This window comes from Gymnoscopelus braueri (genome assembly GCF_963280865.1).
Source record: "Gymnoscopelus braueri genome assembly, chromosome: 24".
In the NCBI taxonomy this organism is placed as follows: Eukaryota; Metazoa; Chordata; class Actinopteri; order Myctophiformes; family Myctophidae; genus Gymnoscopelus; species Gymnoscopelus braueri.
The window spans coordinates 27946888-27973272 of NC_137626.1; the positions used below are offsets into that span (position 1 = coordinate 27946888).

At 42.9% G+C, this 26385-nt stretch overlaps 1 protein-coding gene across 1 annotated transcript in view; it reads right to left on the bottom strand.

The window, feature by feature from the left end:
- Positions 1-21486, bottom strand: part of LOC308080556 (voltage-gated inwardly rectifying potassium channel KCNH7-like) — a gene marked incomplete at both ends in the record, with an annotated part of 123516 nt that extends 102030 nt beyond the window's left edge. Inside the window, 2 exons of the mRNA XM_080422451.1 lie at positions 19552-19782; positions 21411-21486. Coding sequence (XP_080278577.1) covers positions 19552-19782; positions 21411-21486 — 307 coding nt within the window. The remainder of the gene's footprint in view (positions 1-19551; positions 19783-21410) is intronic.
- Between the last annotated feature and the right edge of the window lie 4899 nt (positions 21487-26385).

The window sequence follows — 26385 nt, forward strand, 5'->3', positions numbered from 1 at the left end:
TGCTCTGAGGGTGGGGGGGGGGGGGGGGGGGGGGTGGTTGCTGGGTGGGGGGTAGTACCTAGAGGGGGTTAGAGATGAGGAGAGAGGGGGAGCGGCTTCTGAGAGGAGGCGTTAGGGTAGGAGGAGGAAGGAGGAGTGTGCACTGGTGAGGGGATGGAGGGTGGGGGAGGGGAGGTCGAGGGGAGGCTGCCAGACTGACCCTTTGCTTGCCGTCTGGTAATGCAGACACAGACACACACACACACACACACACACACAGACAGACACACACACGCCTGCTTAATCCACAGATACAACAGCAACATGGCCTATATTCATTAACTCTCATTACACACACGCACACACACACACACACACACACACACACACACACACACACACACACACACACACACACACACACACACACACTGGCCAGTCAGACTGGCTATAGGTGCAGTATGCTCTGAAAACATTGCAGTGCTTGTCTTTCAGATTAAAAATGGATGCCGTTATTACTAGTCCAACGTTAATTCTGAAAATGACTCCATCCATCCCTGGCACTAAGATAATAACTTCGGAACACCAGTCTTGTTTTCTCAGAAAGAAAGCCTGGGGAAGTTTGAAGCAAAAAGCGGATTGAATGGCTTAGTAGAGGCTGTCTCGTAATCAGAAGGTCACTGGTTTTCCTCTTGGCCACCCAGCATACGTGTTGAAGTGTCCCTGAGCAAGACATTAACTACACTATAAAGAAGATTTACATTTGAGTGGTTTTGTAAACTAGTTTTTCTAAGTTTCACTGTGACATCGCTCTTTTTATACATTTCTTTATTCCCTTTGATTATACATACTTAATTTTGATAGTTTTTATCTATCTATCTTTGGCAATGTAAACGTTTGTTTTCTCATGCCTTTCATGCCTTTGAATTGAAGTGAATTGAACAGCAAGACATTTAACCCCTAACAGCTCCCCCACGAGTACCCGTAAGCAGCCATCACCTGGGTGAAAATCTATTTCCCACGGAATTGATAAAGGTCTACCTTCCTTCTGTTGAAGTGTCAGGTTTAGATGGATGGATATATCTCAAAATGATGATATTTTGTGCTGTGCACATACGTCAGGCAATGTTTTATAAACGTTTCTCTCTTCCATGTTTCTTCTTCTTCCTCTTTCGGCTATTTCCCATCGGGTTCGCCACAGCGGTTCATCTGGGTTTCCATCTGCTTCTGTTCTCTGTGTCATTTCCTCTTCCTCTGTCACTCCAGCCTCCTGCATGTACTCTCTCACTGAATCCATAAACCTCCTCTTTGCCTTCTTCTTCTCCTCTTGCCTGGCAGCTCCATCTTCGGCATCCTTTTCCCAATACCAGTAACCCTCATCTCTCCTCTGCACATGCCCAAACCATCTCTCTTCCATCTTTGTTGATCAGCAATACAGTATGTTGTTTCGATCAAACTTCACTTTGAGTTCCCACTCAGTCGAAGGAACACAGGAGGACTCTGGCATATCCGTTGCCGAGTCGCTGTTGAAGTGTTGATCAACACATACATCCGACGAGCGAGAAAAAATATATAAAAGGAAATATCAAGCCAGGGGTTAAAAAGAACACGGAACTGGCTGAAGGAAATAATTCGTTTCCCCCGTTAGAAGCAGGAAAAGTGTGGAGAGAGAAGGTAAGTGGAAATGGCTCAACATCACTTGGTCGCTTTGTAGCTTTGTAGCTGCAGTTGAAGCCATCTCAACATGGACTGTAGCTTTGTTGATTTTGTAGCAGCTACAAACATCGGGCGTCGCCTACAAGGTTGCTGGCTTCCTTTGAAAATGAATGGCAGCCTGTAGCATTGTTGTGTGCTTTGTAGTGTGACCACAGCAAAACGCTCCATTTGGTCTTTTCGACTATGTGGGTTAACCAGGAACCTTCCAGAATCATCTGTGAGGATTTTTCGTTTACATTTCTACATTACTAACTAGAACTGGGGAGGTTTGTCATAAAAATAAAATAATAAATAAACTCTTAAAAAAAAGTTTTGAAAGTACAAGTTCTGAGTTCAGGGTTAGTATTACCTCCTGAACAGGGCCCAAATTCGGCTCTGAGAACCTTATCTGAACCCGAGCTGTGACGTATGGAAACAAATCCCAGAACCCTTGAAATAGTAGTCGAAAATAGCCATAAGTCACCACTCAATCACAGTTTATCCACGCCCCAGCGAGTGAATCGCCTGCTCATCTTAGCCACTGTTTCCAACCTGAGTTTCCCCAGCACTCCATTCAGAGGGCCGGCCATGCGAGACCACTAAGATAATGATTGGGTTTGTGGTTCACATGATGGGTGAGGCTGAACTTTTGGCAGGTTGCTAATGGAAAGAAGATCTACGACCATAACGGATGTGCCAGCGGAGAGATGCCAGCACGGCAGGCCATCTCTTAAATTGGTTATTGATTAAGGTGCCATTGACACAGATTAGAGCCCAAGACTGATGAATTAGACATCATGTTTTGGTAATAGATCTGTCTGTTTACATAATAATTTACTGTTATTTTAAGTGAAGATGATGGCAAATAACTTGTTTCTTTGAATGACTATGAATAGCATATCATGTATTCTCTGTAGCTAGCCAAACTGTTACTGCCTACATGTTTTTTATTATGGTGTTTATGTATGGTAAAATATACAGCAGGTTCTAATCTTTTAGTCAATACCTTTGTCATTTGGGTTATTGATCATGTCATTGCGTAAAGAGCCTACACTGAAGACACTGACAGACCATTGTGCTCTTCAGCATTTATGGACATTATGTTGAGTGAATTGGTGGGGTGGTACAGACTGGTGGGGTGAATGACAGATGGACTTCAAATTCAAGAAACACCGGTGCAATTTACTTGAACATTAAGGGAAGCAATTAATTGAGTCACCTTTTTTCTGCACTTATTTTTAAGATATTTAAAACTGCATCTTTTTTATACATCAAAAATGGATTTGTCACATCTCTCTTAGTTATACTAAGATGAAAATATGTATGTCATCCTCACACATTTCCTGTATTGCTACACTATCACGTCCATAAAGAAAAAGCCCCATATCTTTAAGGTGGTAATTATTACACATAACACATAACCATTGTGTCTGTTTGCTAAGAATGCTTATTAAAGTGCAAATCACGCTGATGAGTGTACAGTGAACAGACTGATCACAGTATGTGAGCTCTTTTATGAACCACTACGTGCTGTGTATGTCTGTACTAGCAACATTATGGGAGTGTTTTTTATATTGTGAATCATGAGTCAGATTTGTAAAATACTTGAGCATGCCAGGTCAACATCTCAATTTTCTCCTCTTAATTAGACTTAATTTATATTCCATTTCCTAAATTTCCATACACAAACAGATATTGTGGTATCCAGTATTATTATGACAGATTTTCCCCCCAATTATCGCCCAGCCATACTGTTCCATATGCCAAATATGTACCTATGCTGTATATGCTTACAGTGTAATTAATGTCATTTTCATTGTGCTGACCATAACAGTTGGTAACTCAGGCCCTATAGATGGACGTTGACATGCCAGAATGAATTGGAACACTACAATCACATGTGATCTCTCCCCCAGTTGCCAAGACAACGCTATGCTGCTGTAGTGCGCGCAGAACTGTCTTTCGCTCCTTCCCTCTATCTTTGGGATGGGGCTAGAGGTAGCATGATAGGCAGGAGGGACAATCATCTGTTCTGTGCATCTCACAAATGTATATACAGTACTCTGTGACAGTTAGGTACCGAAGAGCACAGGCCAGGGTGTATAAATAGTCAGTGAACAAATGTTGCACTGTTTAATCCCTTTCATAATAAAGGCATCCTGGTAACATAAAACCTCAGATCAGTGTCTCTCAAACATTTTCATGTCAAGGACCCCTAAATTGATGTTTTTTACCCCCATTGTGTTGCTAAAAAAATATCAATATTTAAAAAGAATAGCAGATCTACAAGCTCAAAGCTTGCAGTGGAGCACATTGGAAACAATGTTTTTTGTGTCTAATCCACATTGGTGCTTTTGATTGTTGTCACTGTGTTTTATTAAATGCTTGCCAATAAAGTATTCAATCGATCTATCCATCTATCTATAGATCGTCTATTTTCAAATAGCTGAAATATGAAATAAGGCTAGAATGTTACTTAAAACTGTTCCTCATTTCCTCTTAGAGAACCACTGCCTCAGATCCCATCATCATCATCCATTGACTGTAATTACCAATTTCTTAACCACTTACACCCTATATACTTGATTGTCCGGAGTTCCCCAGGGGTCTATACTAGGCCCCCGTCCTTTTTGCCCTCTACACCAAATCTCTTCCCCAAAAATAGCACATTTATAATCTCACGAGCTTGTACATCTGAAATGGTTGCTGACTGTTTCGCCCCCAGAATAGGGACACTAGGGTTAAATTCTGTAGATTTCCCTCGTTGAGGGAGAGCCAACAAACCGACTCGGCACACTCAGGCCGCTCAGCCTATGGCACGCTCGAGTGGGAATCGAAAAACATTGAAGGCATGGCTGCACTTCCCAACGGGGTATTAATCCACGTCAACTGCTACCCATTACCTCCGCAGTGACAATGGGGACACATTGATTGTAGCTCACTGCCGTCTCTCAGACAGAGGCGAGAGCTTGCTTCATCCTAAAATGAGAGTGGTGTATTTTAAAGTACATCAGGAAACTCAAGGTCACGTTGACAAAGTTACACTTTAACCCATTAAGACCTGAGGCCGATTCTACAAAATGTCTTCTAAATCCAAACAGTTTTTTTTGAAAAAAACCTATGTTGCTATATCAGTTTCATGTCAAGGACCCCCAAAATTATATGTATTTGGCCGCGGACCCCCATCTCAAAATATTTAGTTCCAGGGACCCCCAGAAGCAAAGATTTGAGTTACAAATGTTTGCTTAAAAATATATATATTCAAAGATTTGCACACATTTTCACGATTTTTGAATAGCCAAAGAAATCTAAAATGACACAGATGCGTTCCCGGTCTTAACCCATTTAGACCTGAGGCCGAAACACGCCCTCTAAAACCTAACCTAAGTTTTCTGAAAACATTCAAAATCTTACTAAAAAAATGAATAAACAATTATGTTGCTATATGTATAGCAACAACTAATGAGACACAGAGGTGGCTCCCGGATTGAACGGTATAACAACGTATAGGTTACAACAGGTCTAAATGGGTTACCCATTTAGACCTGTTGTAACCTATATGTTGTTGGGTTAACAGACTGGATTTAAGCAACAATGCATGAGAGCAAGTGATATTAGACAAAGCCGTTATGTAATTCACTTTCGCCCAGTAGCAAACTGGTGCTGGTTAGTGTTACGTTGTTTCTGACAGCTGGTGGCAGTTGCTAGGTTACAGGTGTAATAATAAGGTACATAAGGCAGAGTATTACTTTTATAGACTAGAGCAGTGCCCATTGTCAGAGAACTTAGTGCCGTACCCGTTGTCAGAGTACTTGGAGGCCAGTCAGCTACAGTGTATGAAGCATCAACTTGGGAGAGTTTGGAGATCTCCATTATTTTAGGGCAAGTGTTTCAACCAATCCGTGAAGCCGAATGAGAGACAGGCACAGACACAAAGACAGAGATTCCTGAATAACAGATATACTAGACTGGTGCCCTTTGGGCAAAGGCCTACTTCGGGCCATGCAACTTGGAAACGATGCAAGTCGGGAATATATACTATAGGTGCAGTGGCACAAACGCGACGCAAAGCTCAACGAATCCGCAAAGCCAATTGACTAATCTCTTTGATTAATGTCTTTGCTATGCAGTTATTTTTGAGCGGTGTAGCCGCCCCTATAAGTGGGGTTGGGACACCTCATTAGCTGTATTGTGATTGGCTCATTAGTACACCCCTAGCTGTACTGTGATTGGCTGACTCTATTGGCTGACTCTATTCAGCACTGTGATTGGCTAGCGAGACACATGATGACATTAATAACCTATAAATAGGATTATGCACTTCCAAAAATCTTTTTTTTTTTGGAAGTGAGCTTCCATCACTATGATGACCACACCGCCCACTTCACACTGGGTGTGATTTTTGGGCGGTGTAGCCGCCCCTAAAAGTGGGGTTGGGACACCTCATTAGTATTAGTTTCCTGCACTGTGATTGGCCCATTAGTAGACCCCTAGCTGTACTGTGATTGGCTGACTCTATTGGCTGACTCTATTCAGCACTGTGATTGGCTAGCAAGACACATGATGACATTAATAACCTATAAATAGGATTATGCACTTCCAAAATTTTGGAAGTGAGCTTCCATCACTATGATGACCACTGTGATGACCACACCGCCCACTTCACACTGGGTGTGATTTTTTTTATTTCCAAGTGATTTCCACCCAGTTAAATAAAAGACAACAATTCCAAGGCACTCTTTTGGCCGTTTTTAAGATGTCTATTTCATTGTAGAAATATTAAAACCAATGCCTATAGACCGCCGAAGTCTGACGTCATTTACACATCCTTTGTTTGTCTACCTGGTTCGCAGTTTTCCACCCCCGTTCTGAATCCCATAGACGTATTTAATATCGCGTCAAATAAGAACTGTGTTCCAAAAATAAACAAATGACCCCGGCGTGTTGACTCTTATGGATATGAAGCATCAACTGACGGTGAGAAAACGCTAATGTTACTTCCGCCGAATTAGTTACATTTTCGCCAGAAACAGACTGTATCAAATATAAGTGACTGACTATCATAAACGATACAGAACCCCCTCCCTGACAATAACGCCGACACGCGGTGTTTATTTTTGGACCACAATTCTTATATGAGACGATTCTAAGATGACCCAATGTTATTCTCCATAGAGAAATTACTTCCGCAAACCTGGGGATGAACGAGTCACGTCAGGACTTCGGTGCTCTATTGTAAAACAACGTATGTAATACAACCCACGTGTAGCGGTGCAACAGGGCGACCCTGAAGAAGGCTGTTGTACTGCTATATGTAGGTTATACAATATGCAGTGTTTTTAATATTTCTACAGTGAAATAGCCATCAAAATAAAGGATTTTTTACTTCCTTGCCAGAAGAGTGCCTTGGATTTTTTTTCTACTTTTGTGTTCCCTAGCAAACAGCACCTTCATCCCACATTCTTTGGACGCCCAAGCACTCCAGACCTTTTCTGTTTTCCCTTGTTCCACCCAGTTCTAGCCTATACATTGAATTCCCCAGAGTCCCCAGACTTCTGAGGGTATCTCTGATCGTCTGACTACACACTGCACAAGACTATAGGACCCTTTTGAGTCCTTTTTTATACTTTTCACAATTTGGGAATGGTCGGATGACTGGACTATGTGAAAGTCAATTCCATGCAACTCTCACTGATCGACAGTGAGACAGTTTAGCCGTTGGTATTTGAATGTCCCTGGTGTGGTTAACCGCACCCACGCGAGGCTTCAAGTACACAATAAATCCTCTGAGAGTGCATAAATGTAACCGAATAGACCCGTACGGATCCTTCGGTTATATGCACTTAAAAATGTAAGATCTCTCAGGCCCTCTGGCTGTCCCAGTCCCAAAGACTCAACTCACAACTAACTGCCTCCTGTTAGTTAAAAAAAAAACATCAATTGACTGTTTCAAGAATTTGTTAAAAACGAATTTGCAGTTGTTTTAGATTTGCCTTATCTGTAGGTTATCTGTTGTGATTTGATTGCTCAGTGTACAGCATCTTCTATGTTAAAGTGAAATAAAGTTGAATTACTTATTTACTGTACTAACTCTCAGAGTTAAATAATTTGCACTTTGTAGATCTATTCTACTCCAAAGTGGGGTCCGGGGACCCCCAGGGGTCCTTGAGGGGGTTCCAGGGGTTCCCCAGCAAAATGTGTCATGTACAGTAGCATTAAAATCAGTTTAACCACTTTAACCCTATATACAATACATAGGCTATTTGAAAATAGTCGATCTACAAGCTCGAAACGTTGTGAGCTTCTCGATAGGCTATTTCCAAAAAATCTTGAAAATAAAAAGTATGGAATATCTGAGACATTTTACACAAATCTTGTATGGGGGTGAAAAAGTTTGAGGACCTCTGTTCTATGCCAATAGACTGGCTGAAATAAAAACAAAGTCACAGGACAGTGACGGAGTTGAGAGGGTATAAAAGGAGAAAGAGACAGATGAGGGGGTGTTCGAGGCTGACAGACTTAGTCTTGTATAGGCAAAGCTGAAGCCATCTATAATTGAAACGGCTCTGAAGGTGCTGGGTTGGATTCAGGAGGGCGTTCCTGAGCTGGAGGGACGCAGCCATCCGATAGTCCGCTGCACCCAGAGTGGACACACTCACACACTCTTGGTCTGCCTCCATCCCGTCTCTCTCTCACAAACAAACGCACACACACACGCACACACACACACACACACACACACACGCACACACACACGCACACACACACACACGCACCTCACGTATTTTTCTAAACCTCTCCTTTTCTCTAACTCTCCCTCTCTCCCACATTTCTCCCCTCTCTCGTATATCTATTTGTCTTTGTGCGCTCTCTCTCCTTCTTTAATGTCATTGCGACTCTCTCACTCTCACCTCACCTCCTTGCCAAATTCTCTCTCTCTCTCGCTCTCCCTCTCTCAGACCCCCCCCCCCCCCCCCCCTCGGTCCCTCTCATTCAACCCCACTCTCTATCAGCAAAGCTAAATCTGAGGCATGTGGAATAGGGGGCAGAGAGAGAGAGAGAGACAGACAGACAGAGAGACAGACAGACAGACAGACAGACAGACAGACAGACAGACAGACAGACAGACAGACAGACAGACAGACAGACAGACAGACAGACAGACAGACAGACAGACAGACAGACAGACAGACAGACACACACACAGAGAGTAAGACGAGAGTGCAGGCAGGGACACACATACTGTAACAACATGAGGGTTTGCACAGCGGCACGTTTCCAATCTCCATACTTGCCGGCTCATTTAACGCACACAGCATTATGGTTCCTCATTGCGTTGGGCCTGCGGACCCCTCGTGCATCGCATTTAGATGGTACCTTGTGAAGGATGGTCTTTAATGATAATAACTTATACCCACTGGACTTGGCTACGTGATATATCACCAGTGGGTGTACAGTCATATCATTCAAGACTGTCCATGACAAGCAACGGTGGTGGGATAGCGCCCCCCCCCCCCCACCCCTTACTGCAGGTGATTGTAAAAATGAGATGAATAATGGCAGCGATGTGGTGATGAACCATTATTGATTGACAGAAAATGTACTGCATAACATTTCAGTGATCGGATAGTCGGCATCACATTGCATCGGTCATTACATTATTTTACCATAGCTTTATGGTCTAAAGTAATATATACTGTATGTATTATAAGTAATACATATGTTAAACGATTAACCGAAAGAGAGATTAATCAATTGTGCAACAGATTATGCAATATTATGAAAGTAAGAAGCGTGGCCTAAATATTGTTTTTTTAACCACTTCAGCCTACTTCGTCTTGCAAAGGAGCGAAATTACCCGATCTACAAGCATACAATTTTAGAAAAATCTTGAAAGTGGAGAACTACTGATTTAGCATTTGTATTAAGGGTGCTCACTGATGGAGGTGGTTAAGAGGCTTGGGTAACCCCTGCTTCTTTGATGAAATCCTTCCAAAAAAATCCTCCTTAGCTCTGAGCTCTCAGAGCTTTTCTACCGTCCGTTGCCAGAAAGAAAAGATACAAAATAGAAAACTTTTCCCACTCCCTATACCCTGCACTTCTCTTAGCCAATCTCATGATGAAAAATAATATCTCTGGTAAAAGCAGTACTTGACTATCTCTAAACCTAGCAAGCATTTACCTGACAAAACAAAACTGTTTTATTTTTTTGTCCTTGTCAGCTTGAGTTATTTTAGTACACGCTTTTCAATACATCATGGCCACTGCCAGTGGAGGAGTGGAAATCGAAAATCTTCCAGCCTAAAAATAAAAACAGTTGTCATCTATGCTTTATATGCGAATACAAAATAACACCTCAAACATGGTGTATTTACCCCTCTCATTGTTTGTGTGTTGCGTGTGTGCACGCACGCACGCGTGCGTGTGTGTGTGTGTGTGTGTGTGTGTGTGTGTGTGTGTGTGTGTGTGTGTGTGTGTGTGTGTGTGTGTGTGTGTGTGTGTGTGTGTGTGTGTGTGTGTGTGTGTGTGTGTGTGTGTGTGTGTGTGTGTGTGTGTGTGTGTGTTTGTGTGTGTTGCTAGATCACCTTGGACCTGCTATTGACTCTGATTCAATATGCAAATCTGCCGCACCTGTCTGCTTTGAAAATGCAAAGCGCTGCATTCTCTGTTTTGCTTTTTATTCCATCCACCGAAAGTACACCCCTGACCTTAAAGATAAGTAAAAAGTACAGTAACTACAGTGCATTCAAGGATTTCCATAATTTTATTCATAGTGTTCCAATGTTCAATGCCAAAGACGCAATTAAATCGGCAATCGCAATCATTTGTATGACAATTAATGGTAAAGTAATATTCCATGATCGCGACAGCATACACCCCGCCCAATATTGGCCGAGTTGTACTGCGTTCACGTGAAAAACACTTTTTAAAGGCTTGAGGAAGCGCTGGTGAGTGTCTGGGACGCGTCTGGCTGCACTCAGATTGAACATCGACATTCTCTGTCTCGCGCCTTATTTATGAGCGAGAGCTTTCACGGTGGGCTGAATTTATGGATTTCCTGGTAGATCCAAGGACCCGGGTTGTGTGTGTGCTCTTCAGCGCACTCACACCCCACAAGGCTGTGATTATTCTATTTAAATACTTGACAGGGGGGAGGGGAGGGGGCAGAGCGATCGCCATACAGTATTAAGTTGAGTGAGTTGCAACAGGCTATTTACACAGGCTGTTGAATGAGAGATGGCTTTACTGGCATCATCGGTTGCACATAGACAGTTAATTGCAAAATCAGTTAACCGGGCAATTTGCTTGGAAAGTCAAGTTACGGACATTCATCCACAAATCAAACGGGGTACACCCGATGCCATAGATCATGGCGAGGTTAAGATGAAAACGGAAAATGAATAATGCAGTTAAATCAAAGGATGTCCTGTTAGAGCATGCGTCATTGCTTTCAATACATTTAAATAGCGAAACATAATTAAAACGAGACTAATAGATGCACACAACTCAAAGCTAGCCCTAAAGCAGTGACGTGAGAAAACACACAGGTACGTAGCTGTGGCCAGAAGCAGTTTCAGCTCATTAAGAACTACACTGTAAACATCCAGAGTGTTCATTTAGCCCAATGATAGTGTAGCTAGTGTAAAAATAGTCAATGTTCACACTTAAATTAATACTCCAGATTTTGCAGTGTAGGGCCTACTCTAATATTGTCAAAGCCAATACTTCTGAGAGTAGTGGTTCTCAACATTTTATGAGCTCTAATTAGCATATTTCGAACAATCCTCAAGGGCCACCTCACTGTGTGTGTGTGTGTGTGTGTGTGTGTGTGTGTGTGTGTGTGTGTGTGTGTGTGTGTGTGTGTGTGTGTGTGTGTGTGTGTGTGTGTGTGTGTATGTGTGTGTGTGTGTGTGTGTGTGTGTGCGTGCGCGTGCGTGAGCGCGCGCGTGCGTGCGTGAGTATGTGTGTGTGTGTGTGTGTGTGTGTGTGTGTGTGTGTGTGTGTGTGTGTGTGTGTGTGTGTGGGGGGGGGGCATAAAACAGTCATTTCTATAATCATATTTAACATTAATGATCTTAAAGCTGAATTTACTTAGTTGTGGACTGGCATAGCGCACCAAAAATAGCAGATCTACAAGCTCACACATTGTGAGCTTGTATTATGTGCTATTTTAGGTGCATGACAGCACGCAACGCAGTATATCAGACAGTCAATATTTCATGTCAAGCTTTTTCCCCACACTACGCCTATTAGTTTAAAAAAAAACTTCAATTTGATCAACATATTTATGGTACATTTAACACAATCACATATTTTAAACATTCTAAAACATTTTCCAATGGACCACCTGTAATTATGCCATGGACCACCAGTGGCCCTTTGAGAAACATTGTTCAAGATCACTAGCTTGATCTACAAGCTCACACATTGTGAGCTTGTAGATTTCTGGCAAAGAGAGATGTGGTGTAAAAGGAAACAAGGGCAGACCAAGTACAGTTGCAACTCAAGCCTGTCTCACTAAGACTAGAGGGTTCAAGTGGTTAAGATGTATAATGTAGATGTCTTGTATAATGTACCAGTGTGTTTCATCGTTTTGTGAATCAATGCTCTTAGCAGACAAGAGTTTGGCCCCACATTTCACTTCACTGAGCGAAATTTGATAAAAGAAGAACGCATCATTGGCTGCCTGGCTGAGCGCCGTACATCAAACGACATTGTCTCATCTTCGCACAAAATACATAAACTGTGTGTGTAAGTGAGTGTGACTCACATGCAGAGACACTAGCACACACACATGCACTCACACACACAAATCCACACTACATTACCACTAGATTCTTTTGTTTTCTATCACTAGCATATCCCATAATGACTAACAGAGAGAAACCAAGGTGATGATTGGCATGTGGTGAAAAAAATTGTAGCACAATGCACCATAAATACCAGAAATGTGTCATTGAAGATTCTGTGGTGTTGAGGTCAATTTACAAGCATGATTCAGGTGATATATTTAGTTTCATTACAAAACAAATTACGTATATCACATGGTGCTAGGCAACTGGGTAATGCATTACAAGGTCTGCGCAGATCACAAGTAAGAAAACAATCTTTTCTGACACATCGTACCATGTGATCGACTGTCACCTGATCACTGCTATGCTTAGTATTGAATAATCACCACAATGGAAATTTGAGGAAATTAAGTCATTTGAGAGTTGTGTCTTTGGACAAAGTCAAAACAGTGAAGGCCACATTGAAAGCAAAATCCAAACTACTTAAAATGAATTTCAGCACAGCAAGCCACTCATTCTGTTAAATGTCATGTATGTGCTATTAGAGAGACTTCTATACCAAAACGACACGCACAGCTACTTCTGCTACAGAGGTCATGGGGTACGACAGTGAAAGGCTCGCCGGCTCACCGTGGGGGGTCACCGAGCATCAAGAATCCCACATTAGATTCTGCTGACGAGCAGAGTATCCTTCACGGATTGTAAATGACGGCGTTTCAGTGGATTCTAGCTCGTGCGATTAAGAAGACAGGGCAGATTGCCTCGTGGAGAAGCCCCCCCAACGGTCTACCCAGAGAGCAATCAGCCAGCCGAAATTACATTTCCCCCGGACCGTGAATTCACATTTCCCCCAGACTGTGAATACAGCAGACGAGATGAGGGGTAAGGAGCGGACGTCGATTGAGTCCAGAGATGGGATGGAGATAAGGGCGCTGACTGGTACTTATGATCAGAGGTGAAATGAAAAGACCCAGTTTGCCTTTCCAAATCCACGTAAGATAACAGCTTAAATCAATGGAGCTCACCTATTATTATGAAGAGGCAATTACGAGAGCAGTTCTGCTGTGCTGGGAGCGATTGTTTTTATCCCTCACCTCAGGGGTGTCATTTGGGGTTCCGACTCCCAGGGGATGGAAATTGCCACCCCCTGGCGTTTGCATTTAACCTCAAATTCTATTATTTTACGCATGAACGCTGAACATTGTTTGTAGATTAATCTGATTTTAGATCGGCGCTGAGTGCGTCTCAATCATAATGTTTATGTCAAATGAACAGGAAAAGTATCCTGTAAGTCCATATGGGCTGGGCTTCCTTGGAAGCATGATACTTTAATACAGAAAAATCTATCAATCAATCATAGACAAAAGAAAACTAAAAACTAAATCCATGCCCATCCATCTACATAACGTTGCTGTCAGGTGGAAACCTCATATGTCCAAAACCATTTATTATTTATTACTATAAAAACATAACATACAATAGTGAAAATAGCTGATTTACAAGCTCACAACGCATCGCATCTGATATTTTAACTACTTTTGTGCGACACTCTTGTATGACGAAGTTACGGAGGGAAAAAAAAGTTACAATATGGAGATACATTACAAGGTTCCTGCCCAACAGCAACAGTATACAGTATCATGTGACACACATGTTATAGACGTGTTTTCCAGACAGCAACCAACCACCTTTCATTCTAAGCTAGCCGGCAGCGTATGGGACATGGCTGTGTGTGGAAACTGGCAACTCGCATCCTCACTGCACTGAAGACAGCATCCAGCGCTATATGGGAGGATTTGAAGAAGAAGGACAAGCTTTTCCTGGGGCTCTCTCTCTCTCTCTGCTATCGCCACAACCCAGGCTAAATCTTGTGCTCTGTGTATCGAACACTGACACCAACCCTGCCATGGTCTGGGTCCTTTGTCACTCTGGGGCGAGCTGGCTCCATCTGGCACCCTGTCGGCTCTGAAGGACGACCTGTGGCCCAGCCTCGCAGCAAAGCCCCAGAGTCAAGCCTGTTCCAGGCAAAGCCCAAGAGCCAAGCCTGTTCTGTGACCAGAGGCCAGAGATTCTGCTATCCAAGTGCCCAAAGTCAAGGACAAACACCTCTGCTCCGCAACTGCTAGAATGTAATAACGTGGTCTACTCTGTTGGTGTTAAAGATTTTAAAAAATGGTGGTATTTTTGCTTTACTGGAGTATTTCCAATTTTCAATCATTTTACTTTTACTCCACTACAATTATTTGAAAACTTTAGTTATTAGTTACTTTGTAGATTTTGATTATTACAAAACATACATTAACCACTTCAGCCCTATATACGTTTTGGCCATTTGAAAATAGCTGATCTCCAAGCTAACAATGTGAGCTTGTAGATCTGCTATTTTCAAAAGATTTTTATACGTTTGAAAACTTGTATAACGGGACATTCTGCATAATGAGCACTTTCCGGACTTTTACTTGTAACAGAGTATTTCTACATTGCAGCTTTGATACTTTTACTTAAGTAAAACATGCGAGTACTTTTTCCACCACTGTTAAAGAGGGCACCAACAGCATCAAAGCCTAGCCGAGGACTTTGTCAGCCTTGGAGACGATGTTCTCCAAACTGGCAAGCAGTGTATCATCTGGGTCAGATACACAGCAGGCTTATTTTAGATTGAGTATTTACATAATGGTGTACGTAGACACGCAAATTGTGCTCTCACATCTTTAACGAAAACACTGCCTCAAAATTGTCCTCCCTATTTTTGGCTGTTCATTTATCCCAAAATGTTGATGTTGATGAGGTTAATGGTTTTAATCTACTCTGCACCCCAACTTTAGATGCTGTAGCACCTGTTAACTCTACAGTTAAGTATAATACAGGGTTATCTCCCTGAGTGAGAATCTAAAAGAGTATGTAGGAGGGTTGAACGTAGGTGGAGGAAAACAGAACTTGAGATTTATTACAAACAGCTCAAGATCTGAATGGACTCTTACAATAAGTTAGTTAAGAATGCAAGAGCTAAACATTCTTCAGATCTAATTCATGAAAAAAACATTGTCCTAGATTTTCACTCTGTTGTTATATACCAACAACTCTGCAAACTTGTCCCATTTAGTCAACTGTTTAGGAGGTAATAAAGACAGGATGTCTAATAATGTCCTTCAATTGAAATCTGAAATTCTCATAATTGGCTATGTACCGTGATAAAGTACATTCTCAGATTCAGTAATCACTTCAGTCCGTCATCCAACAATGTCAGGTCTGTTGCCAAAAACCTTGGCAAACTTTAGTTTTTATTTCTTCACACCTTGAATATTGCAATGGCGTTTTAACGTGGCTTAAACAGAAAAAAAACAATCATTAGGCTCCAAATCAAACGCTTGCTGCTATGCTTTTAACTGAAACCAGGAGAGGAGAACATTCTGTATTTCTCCCATTTATTTTTTGATCAACTATTTTGTAATTTTTCAATTTTCTCCCCGTATTTAGACATTGCCAATTCCCCCCGTGATAATGGTCCCCCGTCACTGCCAAGCCCTACTTGTTAGTCTTGGGGAGGAAGTAGACAACCACATGTCTCTCCACACATGGAGGCACCAGCTGCTTCTCTTCACCTGCCAGTGAGGAGCTTCACCCGGAGGGCGTAACACATGTGGAGGAAAGCGCCGTCTCTCCCAGTTCCACTCCCTACTGAACAGGTGCCCCCGACCAACTTGTAGGAGTCACTAGCGCTTCCCACCTGTGAACATAGGCAGTTGTGTTCGCTCGAGGGGGTGAGTGGAGGCAGTAGTCCTTTTTGGAATCAAAGCCACATAGGAGACACAGTGCCACCATTTGGTAAGATACATAGATAAATGCACATGCATATAAAAATACATGTGCATTATTATGTCAACAAGTATGTTTAGGGGCACCAAAGCCTAGTGGTTAAGGCACGCACCACACAGGCATAAGAAGAAGCAGTATGTGTAAAGACTTATTTTGTTATAATGTATACATGAAAACTGTGTTGTTTTTTCATTCATTGTGCAGTTACTGTAGGACTGACTGGTGGCTGTCATGCCCAAAATCCGAGCTCACTGGTGGATAGGAGGTGGATAGTCTGCCTGACTCACTGGATGGGCCCCTGGGCCATTTACAACTGAATTAATGACAGTTATCTGGAGGAATACTGTTCAAATTCTATTGTTCCTCTTTATGTCTCACTACACTTCATCTGTTATACATCATATATATAATTGGCTTAATTTTGTTGCAGATTTTATTTCATTTTATTTTATGTAAAGCACTTTTTTAACGTAACCTTGTTTTGATAAGTGCTTTATGAACAGGTATTATTAAATCGTTTTTATTATAATGAGGTCTTTCGTTGAGCCGCAGGGGCGCGAGCGTCTGAAGCCCCTCCAGTTCATTTTTTATCCCAGCGCCCCCGGGGCCAGTAAGGTTAGCGGGATGGGGAGGGTGTGCGTGTGTGTGGGGGGGGGGAGGGATCTGGCCACCATTGATTTACCCTCTCTGGCATACGGCGTCTGAAGATCAATGAGACATGAAGGTATTTGTGTCCTCATTAACGCTGTTTGCTCAGCAGATCGATGCAGAGGTTATGGCTCCGCCCCCAACCGGCCAGGTTGAAAGCACCAGACCCCTGGAGGGGGGGTCGCGTTGGGTGGATTTTCAGGCCAGCTTGAAAATGTAAAGCTGGCACTGGTTTATTGCCTTCATAAAAACGTGCCAACTTCAAGCTCTACAGCAGATGTCAGCTTGCAGCAAAGTGAAGACTCCCCAGTGTTTATGCGAAGCAAAAAGTCTGCATTGGTATTCATGCTACTTATCAAGCATTGTACTCTGCCTGCGGCCGTTGTCCAGGCAAGTCATGGTTCAGTGGAGACCGTATCAAACCAGGCTATTGGCCTCAGCTTTATGGTCTAATGGGGTCGAGGCCACATGAGAGCTCTTTCAACAAAATGAACATCTAAGACATCTTGACTTAACTGTGCTCTTTCCCTCAAGCTAAGCATATTCGGACTGTGTCTCATTCTTTTAACCTTTGCACACGTACACGTGCACACGCACACACGCACACACACACACACACACACACACACACACACACACACACACACACACACACACACACACACACACACACACACACACACACACACACACACACACACTCCGCAACTGTTCCTCCCAACTGGGCAGTAAACTATCTTCTAAGTACAGACAGTATTGCACATTTTACTACCCCTCACATTGATTGGCTTCCTCGTATCTCCATGAGAATGAAAAACACTCAACTCCAGTCCAGACCAGTCCATGTATAAAGGTGCTCTGTCGCGCCTCTACCTCATAACACATCCAATACCAACGTTTTTTAGGAAGCTTTTTTGTTTTGTTTTATCCAACCTGCACATATTGGCGCTTTATCAGTTGTTTTATGTATCAAGTGTCATCATTGTGCTTTTAATCACTTCAAGTAAATGAAACAAAGAAACTAAACTAATGTAGTATTCCTGTTAGTAATGGAAGCCACAGTCGCTTTCTCTTGTTACAACGTCTTGTACCCTCAAATTAACTTTAACAACATTAACTATGGCATCCCAACAACGTTGTTTTTTTACGAAAATGCCCGGTCTACAAGCTACGAGCTTGTATATCTGCTATTGTCACCGCATGACCCCACGACCCCACCGTATAATGAAGTATAAAATAGGGCTTAAGTGATTAAGCCCTTCAATTCAAGGGCAGCATTATAGGTCGGCTTATGGGCCCTTATACATACGCTTAAATGATCCTGACACAAACCACAGCCTCATCTTCAAGTCACTTCTTATAACAGGCTTACTTTTTAAATGTAAACACCACTTACTGTGTGTGTGTGTGTGTGTGTGTGTGTGTGTGTGTGTGTGTGTGTGTGTGTGTTCCCTCTATCTGATTTTATTGCTTATCTTCTCTGTGAAGCCTTGCCCCCCCCCCCCCCCCCCCACCCACCATCAGCTGCTATAAAACTAAGCCCCATCGCTAGCACAGAGTGAACCTCAACCAAAACCCCTAATGGTTACACCTTCACTGTTACGCAAGGTGGGCTTAATCATCCGGATAAATATACCGTTGCTAGAGGTCACTGCATGAACTCTGCATGAGCCGGGGTCAGGCACAGCCGATATACAGGCAGGTTTAAAACTTTCACTGCTGCCTGTCGCTCAGCAAAACAAAAACAACCCGCTGGTGCCAAGTCATGATCTGTGTGCAATGTATTCAGAAGGCAGCATACTGTATGCCAGACGGATTATCCAGCATATGGGAAATGGGGGTGGGGGGGAGGGGGGGGGGGGGGGGTTGGCATCAGCTACTGTACAGAGGATTGTCAAGTCATTGGGTGGTATCATTTACACAACATCTGAATCGGACAGTATATGTGAATCATGGTTATTACCTGTACAGTAGAATATAGAAACAGAAAATAGCATATCGTGCCTTTGGCTGAATGACGGGGCATAAAGGAGAAACCACACAGTGAAACCAAAGCCATCCGGGCCTCATCACGTTACACTCTGACGGTACAAAGTTGGGTCTTCGGGGAGCTGAGCTACATCCAGCCTGCTCGGCTCCATACAGTGCAGACTAATGAACAGAACCGAGTGTCACTTCAAAAAGTGGACTTTTCAGCGAAAAAGGAATCATTCGCTTGCTTCTCCCTCCTGTCCACCCTTGTTTCTACACAGCCTCCGAGCTGCCAAGTTATACGAGTAGTCTGACGGATGCCTGGTTGGCAGCGAAATGCACCACGCAGAGCACAGCAGGGGCAAGAAATACAATACACCTGCTAACTTACAGTGGTAGCTGTCAAAAGCACAGCCCACATCCTGCATCGGCGCCGCATTACCACTAAAGCAGGTACTGATGTAGGCCATGGTGTAACTGACCATTCAACAAGAGTTCCTTTTGTTTTATTTACACCAAACATGCGGGGCAGTAATCCCGTGGTGAAGTGCAGCAAACGTGCAGTGAGATTTTTCCAAAGTTGAATTTATAGTGACAGCTCCGTTCGTTCACACAACCTGCAAGACACAGTCACGTTGTTTCCACTCACCGTCCTTGCGGTGGTAGGTTATCTCCACCTTACGCTCCTCTGACCCCAGGAGTGCCTGGGCCACCTGAGAGATGGCGTGGCGGCTGGTGAACTCTCCGTGGAGGAAGTCGCAGGTGCACGGCTTCTGCATGCAGTCCGGCCTGGAGAAGCCTGTCATCTCGCAAAAGCCATCGTTGCAGTAGATGATAGCGCAGTTCTGTACCCGGGCATTGGCGATGATGAATTTCTTATCTGTGAAGGGGTGGGGGCGGTGGGGGTGGAAAATTGATTGATTGAATTGATTGAATACTTTATTAACAGTTTGCAAAGACAAGCACGGGGAAGTACAGTTCAATACGAGGTCTGTTAAGAGGCTTGGTAAGTGGAGAGGTGGATGTGTTGGCATGGAAACAATTTGTTTATGAGGACAGTATCCTGTAAATAAGGATTCCCAATCAATAGTGTGGTCAGTGCTGTAATGCAAAGACAGACAAATGGACGTCATTGCAGAGATCACCTCAGAGCAAATACTGTAACCAAAATCAACAAATCCAAAGATTACATTTGCTAAATAGCATTTCATAACAAATTACTTAAGTGTCTGATGCCACTTGCAGTATAGTATGGATTTTTGACAAACATGCATAATCCGCTTCAATCTAAAAAGATGGATGAATTAAGTTTACTCTCCAAAAATGTTCTTGACTGCAGCTGTTCAAAGCATCTGGCTGAGTAAGGCAAAATTAAGCTTCATGCCAGGACTGTTATAATTTATGCAATAAATGGCTCCAGTCACATTCACGTTTAAGGATTAATTATGGTACATTCTGTGCCGAAGGTGCAGTAAAATGAATACGCCCAAACAGTGGAGAAAGCATGGGCAAAGGTAAAACTGTTGTGCCTTTTAATGTCATGGATGTATTGCACAAATAAAGATGGGTGCCTTGTTTCCTTTCAATCAATGGACCAACAGCAAGGTGTGGAGTAATGCAGCACTGCTTATGCGAGATCTATGACAATGCATCATTACTGTGGGGATTATAGCTTTGAAGCAGCCTTGTTTGGATTATTTCATGTTGTGGACATAATGGTGTGCAAGAATTATATTTAATTAACTAGGCTCCAATTGCTATCAGACAGTAGACCACTAACAAGGGGCATCCCAAAACCACAGGGTAAAAACAGCCATGCCTTTCTATAATGTAGCCTACACAGTAACATCTCCAGTGTAATTTAACTCTGAGAGTGTAGACATGTAACCAAATGGACCCAGAAGGGTCCATTTGGTTACATTTGAAAACTCTCAGAGTTACAAATGGATGAATCAACACTGAGGATTTTGCTATGTACCTTGATATTAACCTATTGTGACCTTAAAAAATGGAATTAACCACTACCATTTTTCTCCAGAATATTAAATAAGATGGTAATAACAGATACTTATCCCTCTGTATTATTTCCCATTATAAAGTTACCTGAGAATTAGTTTGATAAGCAAAAATAATTGGCTTTGCTGTCACACAGTAAAAATCTGGAGCGTGACAGTTAAATCAATCAATCAATCAACGTTTATTTATATAGCACGTTTCATACATCAAGTGCAATTCAATCAATGTGCTTCACAGAATAGGTTTAAAAATAAAGAGGAAAAAACCCGGAGGATAACAACAAATAAAGAGAAAGCATGTAAGAGGAAAACATATATATATATATATATATATATATATATATATATAAATTAACGCTCCGGGTTTTTGCAGCGCACAGCAGCATCCAGCCAGCGCTTCTTCTGAGAACGCAACCCAAAACAAAAGCATGCACAATGCAAGGCGCTGCACCGGGGCATCACGAAACGGCTGTGTGTGTTCGAGGCTACTCACTTTGTCCTTCGAATTTCCGTATGATAATTCCCAAAAAGGTGTTTTGTGGCGCGACATGACCCCTGCGAACAGGCATGGTTGGTTCCCCCCGAAAATAGCGAGCCCAGTCCCCCGGGTGCCTGCTATGTGAAGTTGTGGTTGTGACAGAAGCCAAAGCCAGAGGGGGCTCCCCTTTTTTTTGTTCCTTTGTCACTAGTCAGTCATCCTCGTATTGCTTCGATCCACCTCCACTCAGCGGCTCCTTATTTCAACTTCAACGCGTCCATCTCACAGGCTTCCTCACGGCGATCCTCGCCGAAATGAGTTGATAAGCCGCAGTTTAAACATTTCACACACATCGATGATGTTGTGCTGCTGCTGCTGCTGCTTCCCCCGTGGCTCCTCGAAAGCGGTGCGTGCGTGTGCGTGTGTGTGTATGTCTGACTGTGTGTGTGTGTGTGTGGGAGAGAGAGAGAGGCTATTGTTTGTGTGATGGGAAGACCGATGCTCTCTGAAGCCAGCGGCTGTGTCGAGGGGAGAGAGGGGGGGGGGAGAGAGGGAGGGAGGGAGGGAAAGAGAGGGAGGGAGGTAGAGAGAGAAAAAGAGAGGGATAGATAGAGAGATTGAGAGAGAGAGACCCAAGAAAGGTGACGCGAGGGCAAAAACAAGTGTATCGCGTTATACCCCGTGAGTGATGAATGGAAAACCCGCGGCGACGATATTAGGATAGAATGGCCCGGATTTAAATGTATTTGATTGCTGTGAATTTCCATCTGTCCCTCGCCTATCGTTTGCATAGAATGTGACAGAGCGACACTGCCCGTCTCTGCGATAGAAAGAAAGCCAACACACTCACTCACACATTCAACAGAGAAGGGGATTGGGAACTGTCCGAGGTGCTGAAATAGTCCTCTCAAACTTCTCTCCTATTAGAAAAGTGGTTCTAAAACTTTTTCATGTCAAGGACCCCCAAATTAATGCGTATTTAGCCGGGGACCCCCCGTCATCTGAAAATGGTTTGTGCCAGGGACCCCCAGAAGAGAAGATTTGTGTAAAAAAAATAGCCAACGTATAAATGGATAAGTGGTTAAGATGATTGTGATACATTAAAGGGATATTTCACTTTAAAAAAAACTTTGGGTAATTTTATCATCTACTCAGGCTTTTGAGAGCCCCCCAGACCGTTTTTAAGTTGCTTGATTCAGTATTTAGATATTTGATATTCATTTTATCAGACACGCCCCTTTCCTATACAAACCCAATATAACTTCAAACTCCATTTTAACCATGTTAGATTCATCAAAAACACCCGTCCTTGGTTCTGGTGACTCACCCTGCCCTCCTAATACGCGAGGGGCCGTGTTTTTTTCGATTACTTTTTTTTTCTCTTCTTTTTTTTTTTGTATTTTTTTTTTCATTTTCCAAAAATATTAAAACTAAATGAAAAAAGTTAATTTTTCTTGGGACCCCCTTGGAACTCCCCCAAGGACCCCTGGGGTTCCCCGGACCCCACCTTGAGAACCAATGCTATAAGAAGGCTACTATAACAACTAGGCTTTGATTTGGAGGTTTTCAGCACTTTGCTTTCTCTGAAAAGATATGCATCTCAGAGGTGTTGTAAGGCTAATGGACCAATCATATTCCCTGTGAGAGAATTTCCTCCTCTAATGGAAATGGTATTTTTATGTGCGTGTGATGTATTGCGATTGCATTATTGTGCTCTCTAAACCTCTACCCCCAAACCTCGTTCCCCTTAATTCATTTACCACTTTCAAGCCCCCCTCCCCCCCAGACTGTACATGCTGTGCCTATTGAAACATCTGTCTCAAACTTGCATGAGTTCACTTCTTGCCTATATAGGAAATGTGGCATACAGATGTCTTCATGACCTTTGGTTTTTCACAATGATTGAATGACTGAATGAATTAACGAATGAATGAATGAATGAATGAATGTATAATAATAATAATACATTTGATTTATAATGCACTTTACATTTTTGCAAACCTCAAAGTGCTACAGGGTTTAACAACATGACATAAAACAGCAAAGGCAACCAAAAAAATTACATAGGACCATACTAGGCGAAAAGGTAAAATAAAAAACTAGGTAAAATCAGGGCATAGAAAAAAAGAATAATTAAGATTTATTTTGTAAAGCATCAGTGGACAGTGGTGCTCTCAGGTGTTCGGGGAGGGCATTCCACAGACGTGGGGCAGTAGAGCAGATGACCCATGGTGCAAATGAATGAATGAATGAAGGATTCAGCCTGTTTTACAGCCTTTATTCAACACGTTTTGCTTTGTTGCGCACACACAGCCTTCTTGGCGTACATGAGGTAATGCCTGCGGCTTGCGGCGTTCCCCCTGTTGAACTCAAATTTAATTGACCCTGCATGCATTAGCAGGGCCATTATTGATCAGCCGCATGGAATTTAATACCGTGATATTGGTGTCCATGGAAAACAATATACTCCTGTGTCCCATCTAAGTGCTCATTTTCTCAGATGCGACCCGCACAGCTCCATGACTCTGCAGCAGTATTAGGATAAAGGGTAGGCCTGCCCATGAGGCATATTCACATTAGAGGGAGTGACAACATTAATTAATTGTGTTTAGGTCATATTATGATCACGGCTGGTCTCTCTGCCTCGCCCCCGCTAAGTGCCATAGCACCCAATAGATGTACAGCAACCAGTGGTCCGGGGACCACCAGTGGTCCTTGAGGGGGTCCCCAGCAAATGTATAGTTAATACAGGATCACAACCATTTTAACCACTTTATCCACTTATATGTGGGCGATAAAAAAATAGCAGATCTACAAGCTCACAGTGCGTCACTTCGTACGCATGTATATCTGCTATTTTTGAACATTTTTAATCATTTAGATTTGTTTTAACATAAATCTTCTCTTCTGGGGTCCCTGGCACAAAACCTTTTCAGATGGGGGTCCGCGGCCAAATACATATTCATTTGGGGGTCCTTGGCATGAAAAAGGTTGAAAACCACTGACGTACAGTCAATTGTTAAGAGTATGGCTCTCAAAGCTGTCAAAGCACCAAGTACAAAAAATGTACAGCAAGTGTAAGTTTTAAATTGAGATTGTACGGACATAACTACATGTGACTCATGAATGTAAGCTTGAGGTGCAAGGACTGTAGGTGTCACATGCAACACAAAGGAAGAGTGCAAGGTGTAGCCTGCTATGGACAATACAGTACTCCAGGAAGATAAGACAGAATTATGCAAGTCTCTCACACACAAAAGAATGCACCAGTGTGCACTTGATGGACGAAGATCATCTGGTGAATATTAGTGCTTTATATAGATACCCTAGACTACTAGACTCAAAAGTCAGTCTCTAAAGGCTTTGCTCAACAGGAAACTGAGGACAATCTCCCAGCTTTCATTGCTAAAACTGAGGGGGAAACATTTCAAGTGTTTTTAAAAAGTGCATTGCAGAACAATCCAAAATCTTGGTGGTTCATCATATTGAGGCAGTGACATGTCACCGCCTCCTGACATGGAGGCGGTGACATGGTTGGTTTTCAAAGCAGTAGGCATAGGTATGTTGGCGAACATTCTCACCGCTGTTCTAGCAACTACCTTGCATTTAGACGTTATCAGACTTATCGGTAGGCAGAGATCCCCGAACATCTGGCAACGCGAGACTATGTATAGGCTGACTGTGGCATAAATACCTCGATACCTCAGTCTGTGTCTTGCTTCAACGATTGTGTTCCGCAATGCAATAATTGTTAATATAGACACCCATAAATACACAGATGGGTTCACCCAGGCTCTATCTGGCTCTAAAAGCACTTATCTGATTATTTAGCTTCATGAGACAGCATGTAACAGACCACCTTTATGAATCACGGAGCAAAGAGGAAATTAGTTTTTACCCCATAGGTGCTGTTAAAAGAGAATGAATACCAAATTGGAAATTAACCAAATGTGATGGGGGATATCAGGCGTAGCGATACCGCACAACAAGGCTCCAAAGTGGGATCAGAGGATTGTTGAAGATTCAGAGATAAATATTTGACTAAGATAATTAGTCCGGATTTATTCCCCCAAGTGAGACCTGATTATCATAGTTAACATTTTGATACACCGCATGACTCTCACCTCCTGGGAAATATTGTCTGAAGCGAGGAGCTTTTCCCCTCAACTCCGTTGGTCAGAGGTGACTTTGCTTGGCTCAGTTGGCTGTGCTCCCCGACCCTGTAATTGGCAACCTCCACTTAGCGCTTTAACACTGGAGGAGTCACAGAAGCCAGCGACGGGAGAGATAGCGGTGGAATGGGTTGCGCCTCACAGTTGGTCTTGAGCCACGATTGTTCATGAGATGGAAGGACATGGATGCTGGAAGGGCACGGGTGAAATTCAGCCTGTGTCTGGATTCTGCAGTCAAAAAGTGTTCTAAAATTGTACAAAGCGAGAGAGAGAGAAAGAGAGAGAGAGAGGGCTGAAACAGCCTCTTTATAATTGGGGTTGAGTCAGCATTTGAGTTATTAGGGCTTCGCCCCATGGGATCATTGCCATTCATTATTATGACGTATTGGAGAGAGGACAATCCGTCAGTATTATACAGTTATGCCGATGGGGCCAAAGCTAATTAGATGGACTAATAGCAAAACCTGTGATTGTGACGGACTGACTGGTCACACACCACTGTGGCACACACATCCAGAATCCAGTCTTTAATGTGAGACAGTGAAGCAGCAAGCGAGGTTGGACAAGCATGAATGCTTTTTATGTAAAGCTGTAACCCCACACAATGCAAAAGTAATACAATGCATTGTCAGAAAAAGTCTGTAAATCAGTTTTTTGTACTACAATGAACTTTAGTTTAAATGTAGAAAACGTTGTGCTGAAATTATGTTATTGACGTTGGAAGCAGAGCCAGATCCTGAACGACTACTTCTGGTCTGCGTTTGTCACGTACTACCTGCCAAGCCTGCAACCACGTCCGAAGTCGACAGATAACCTCA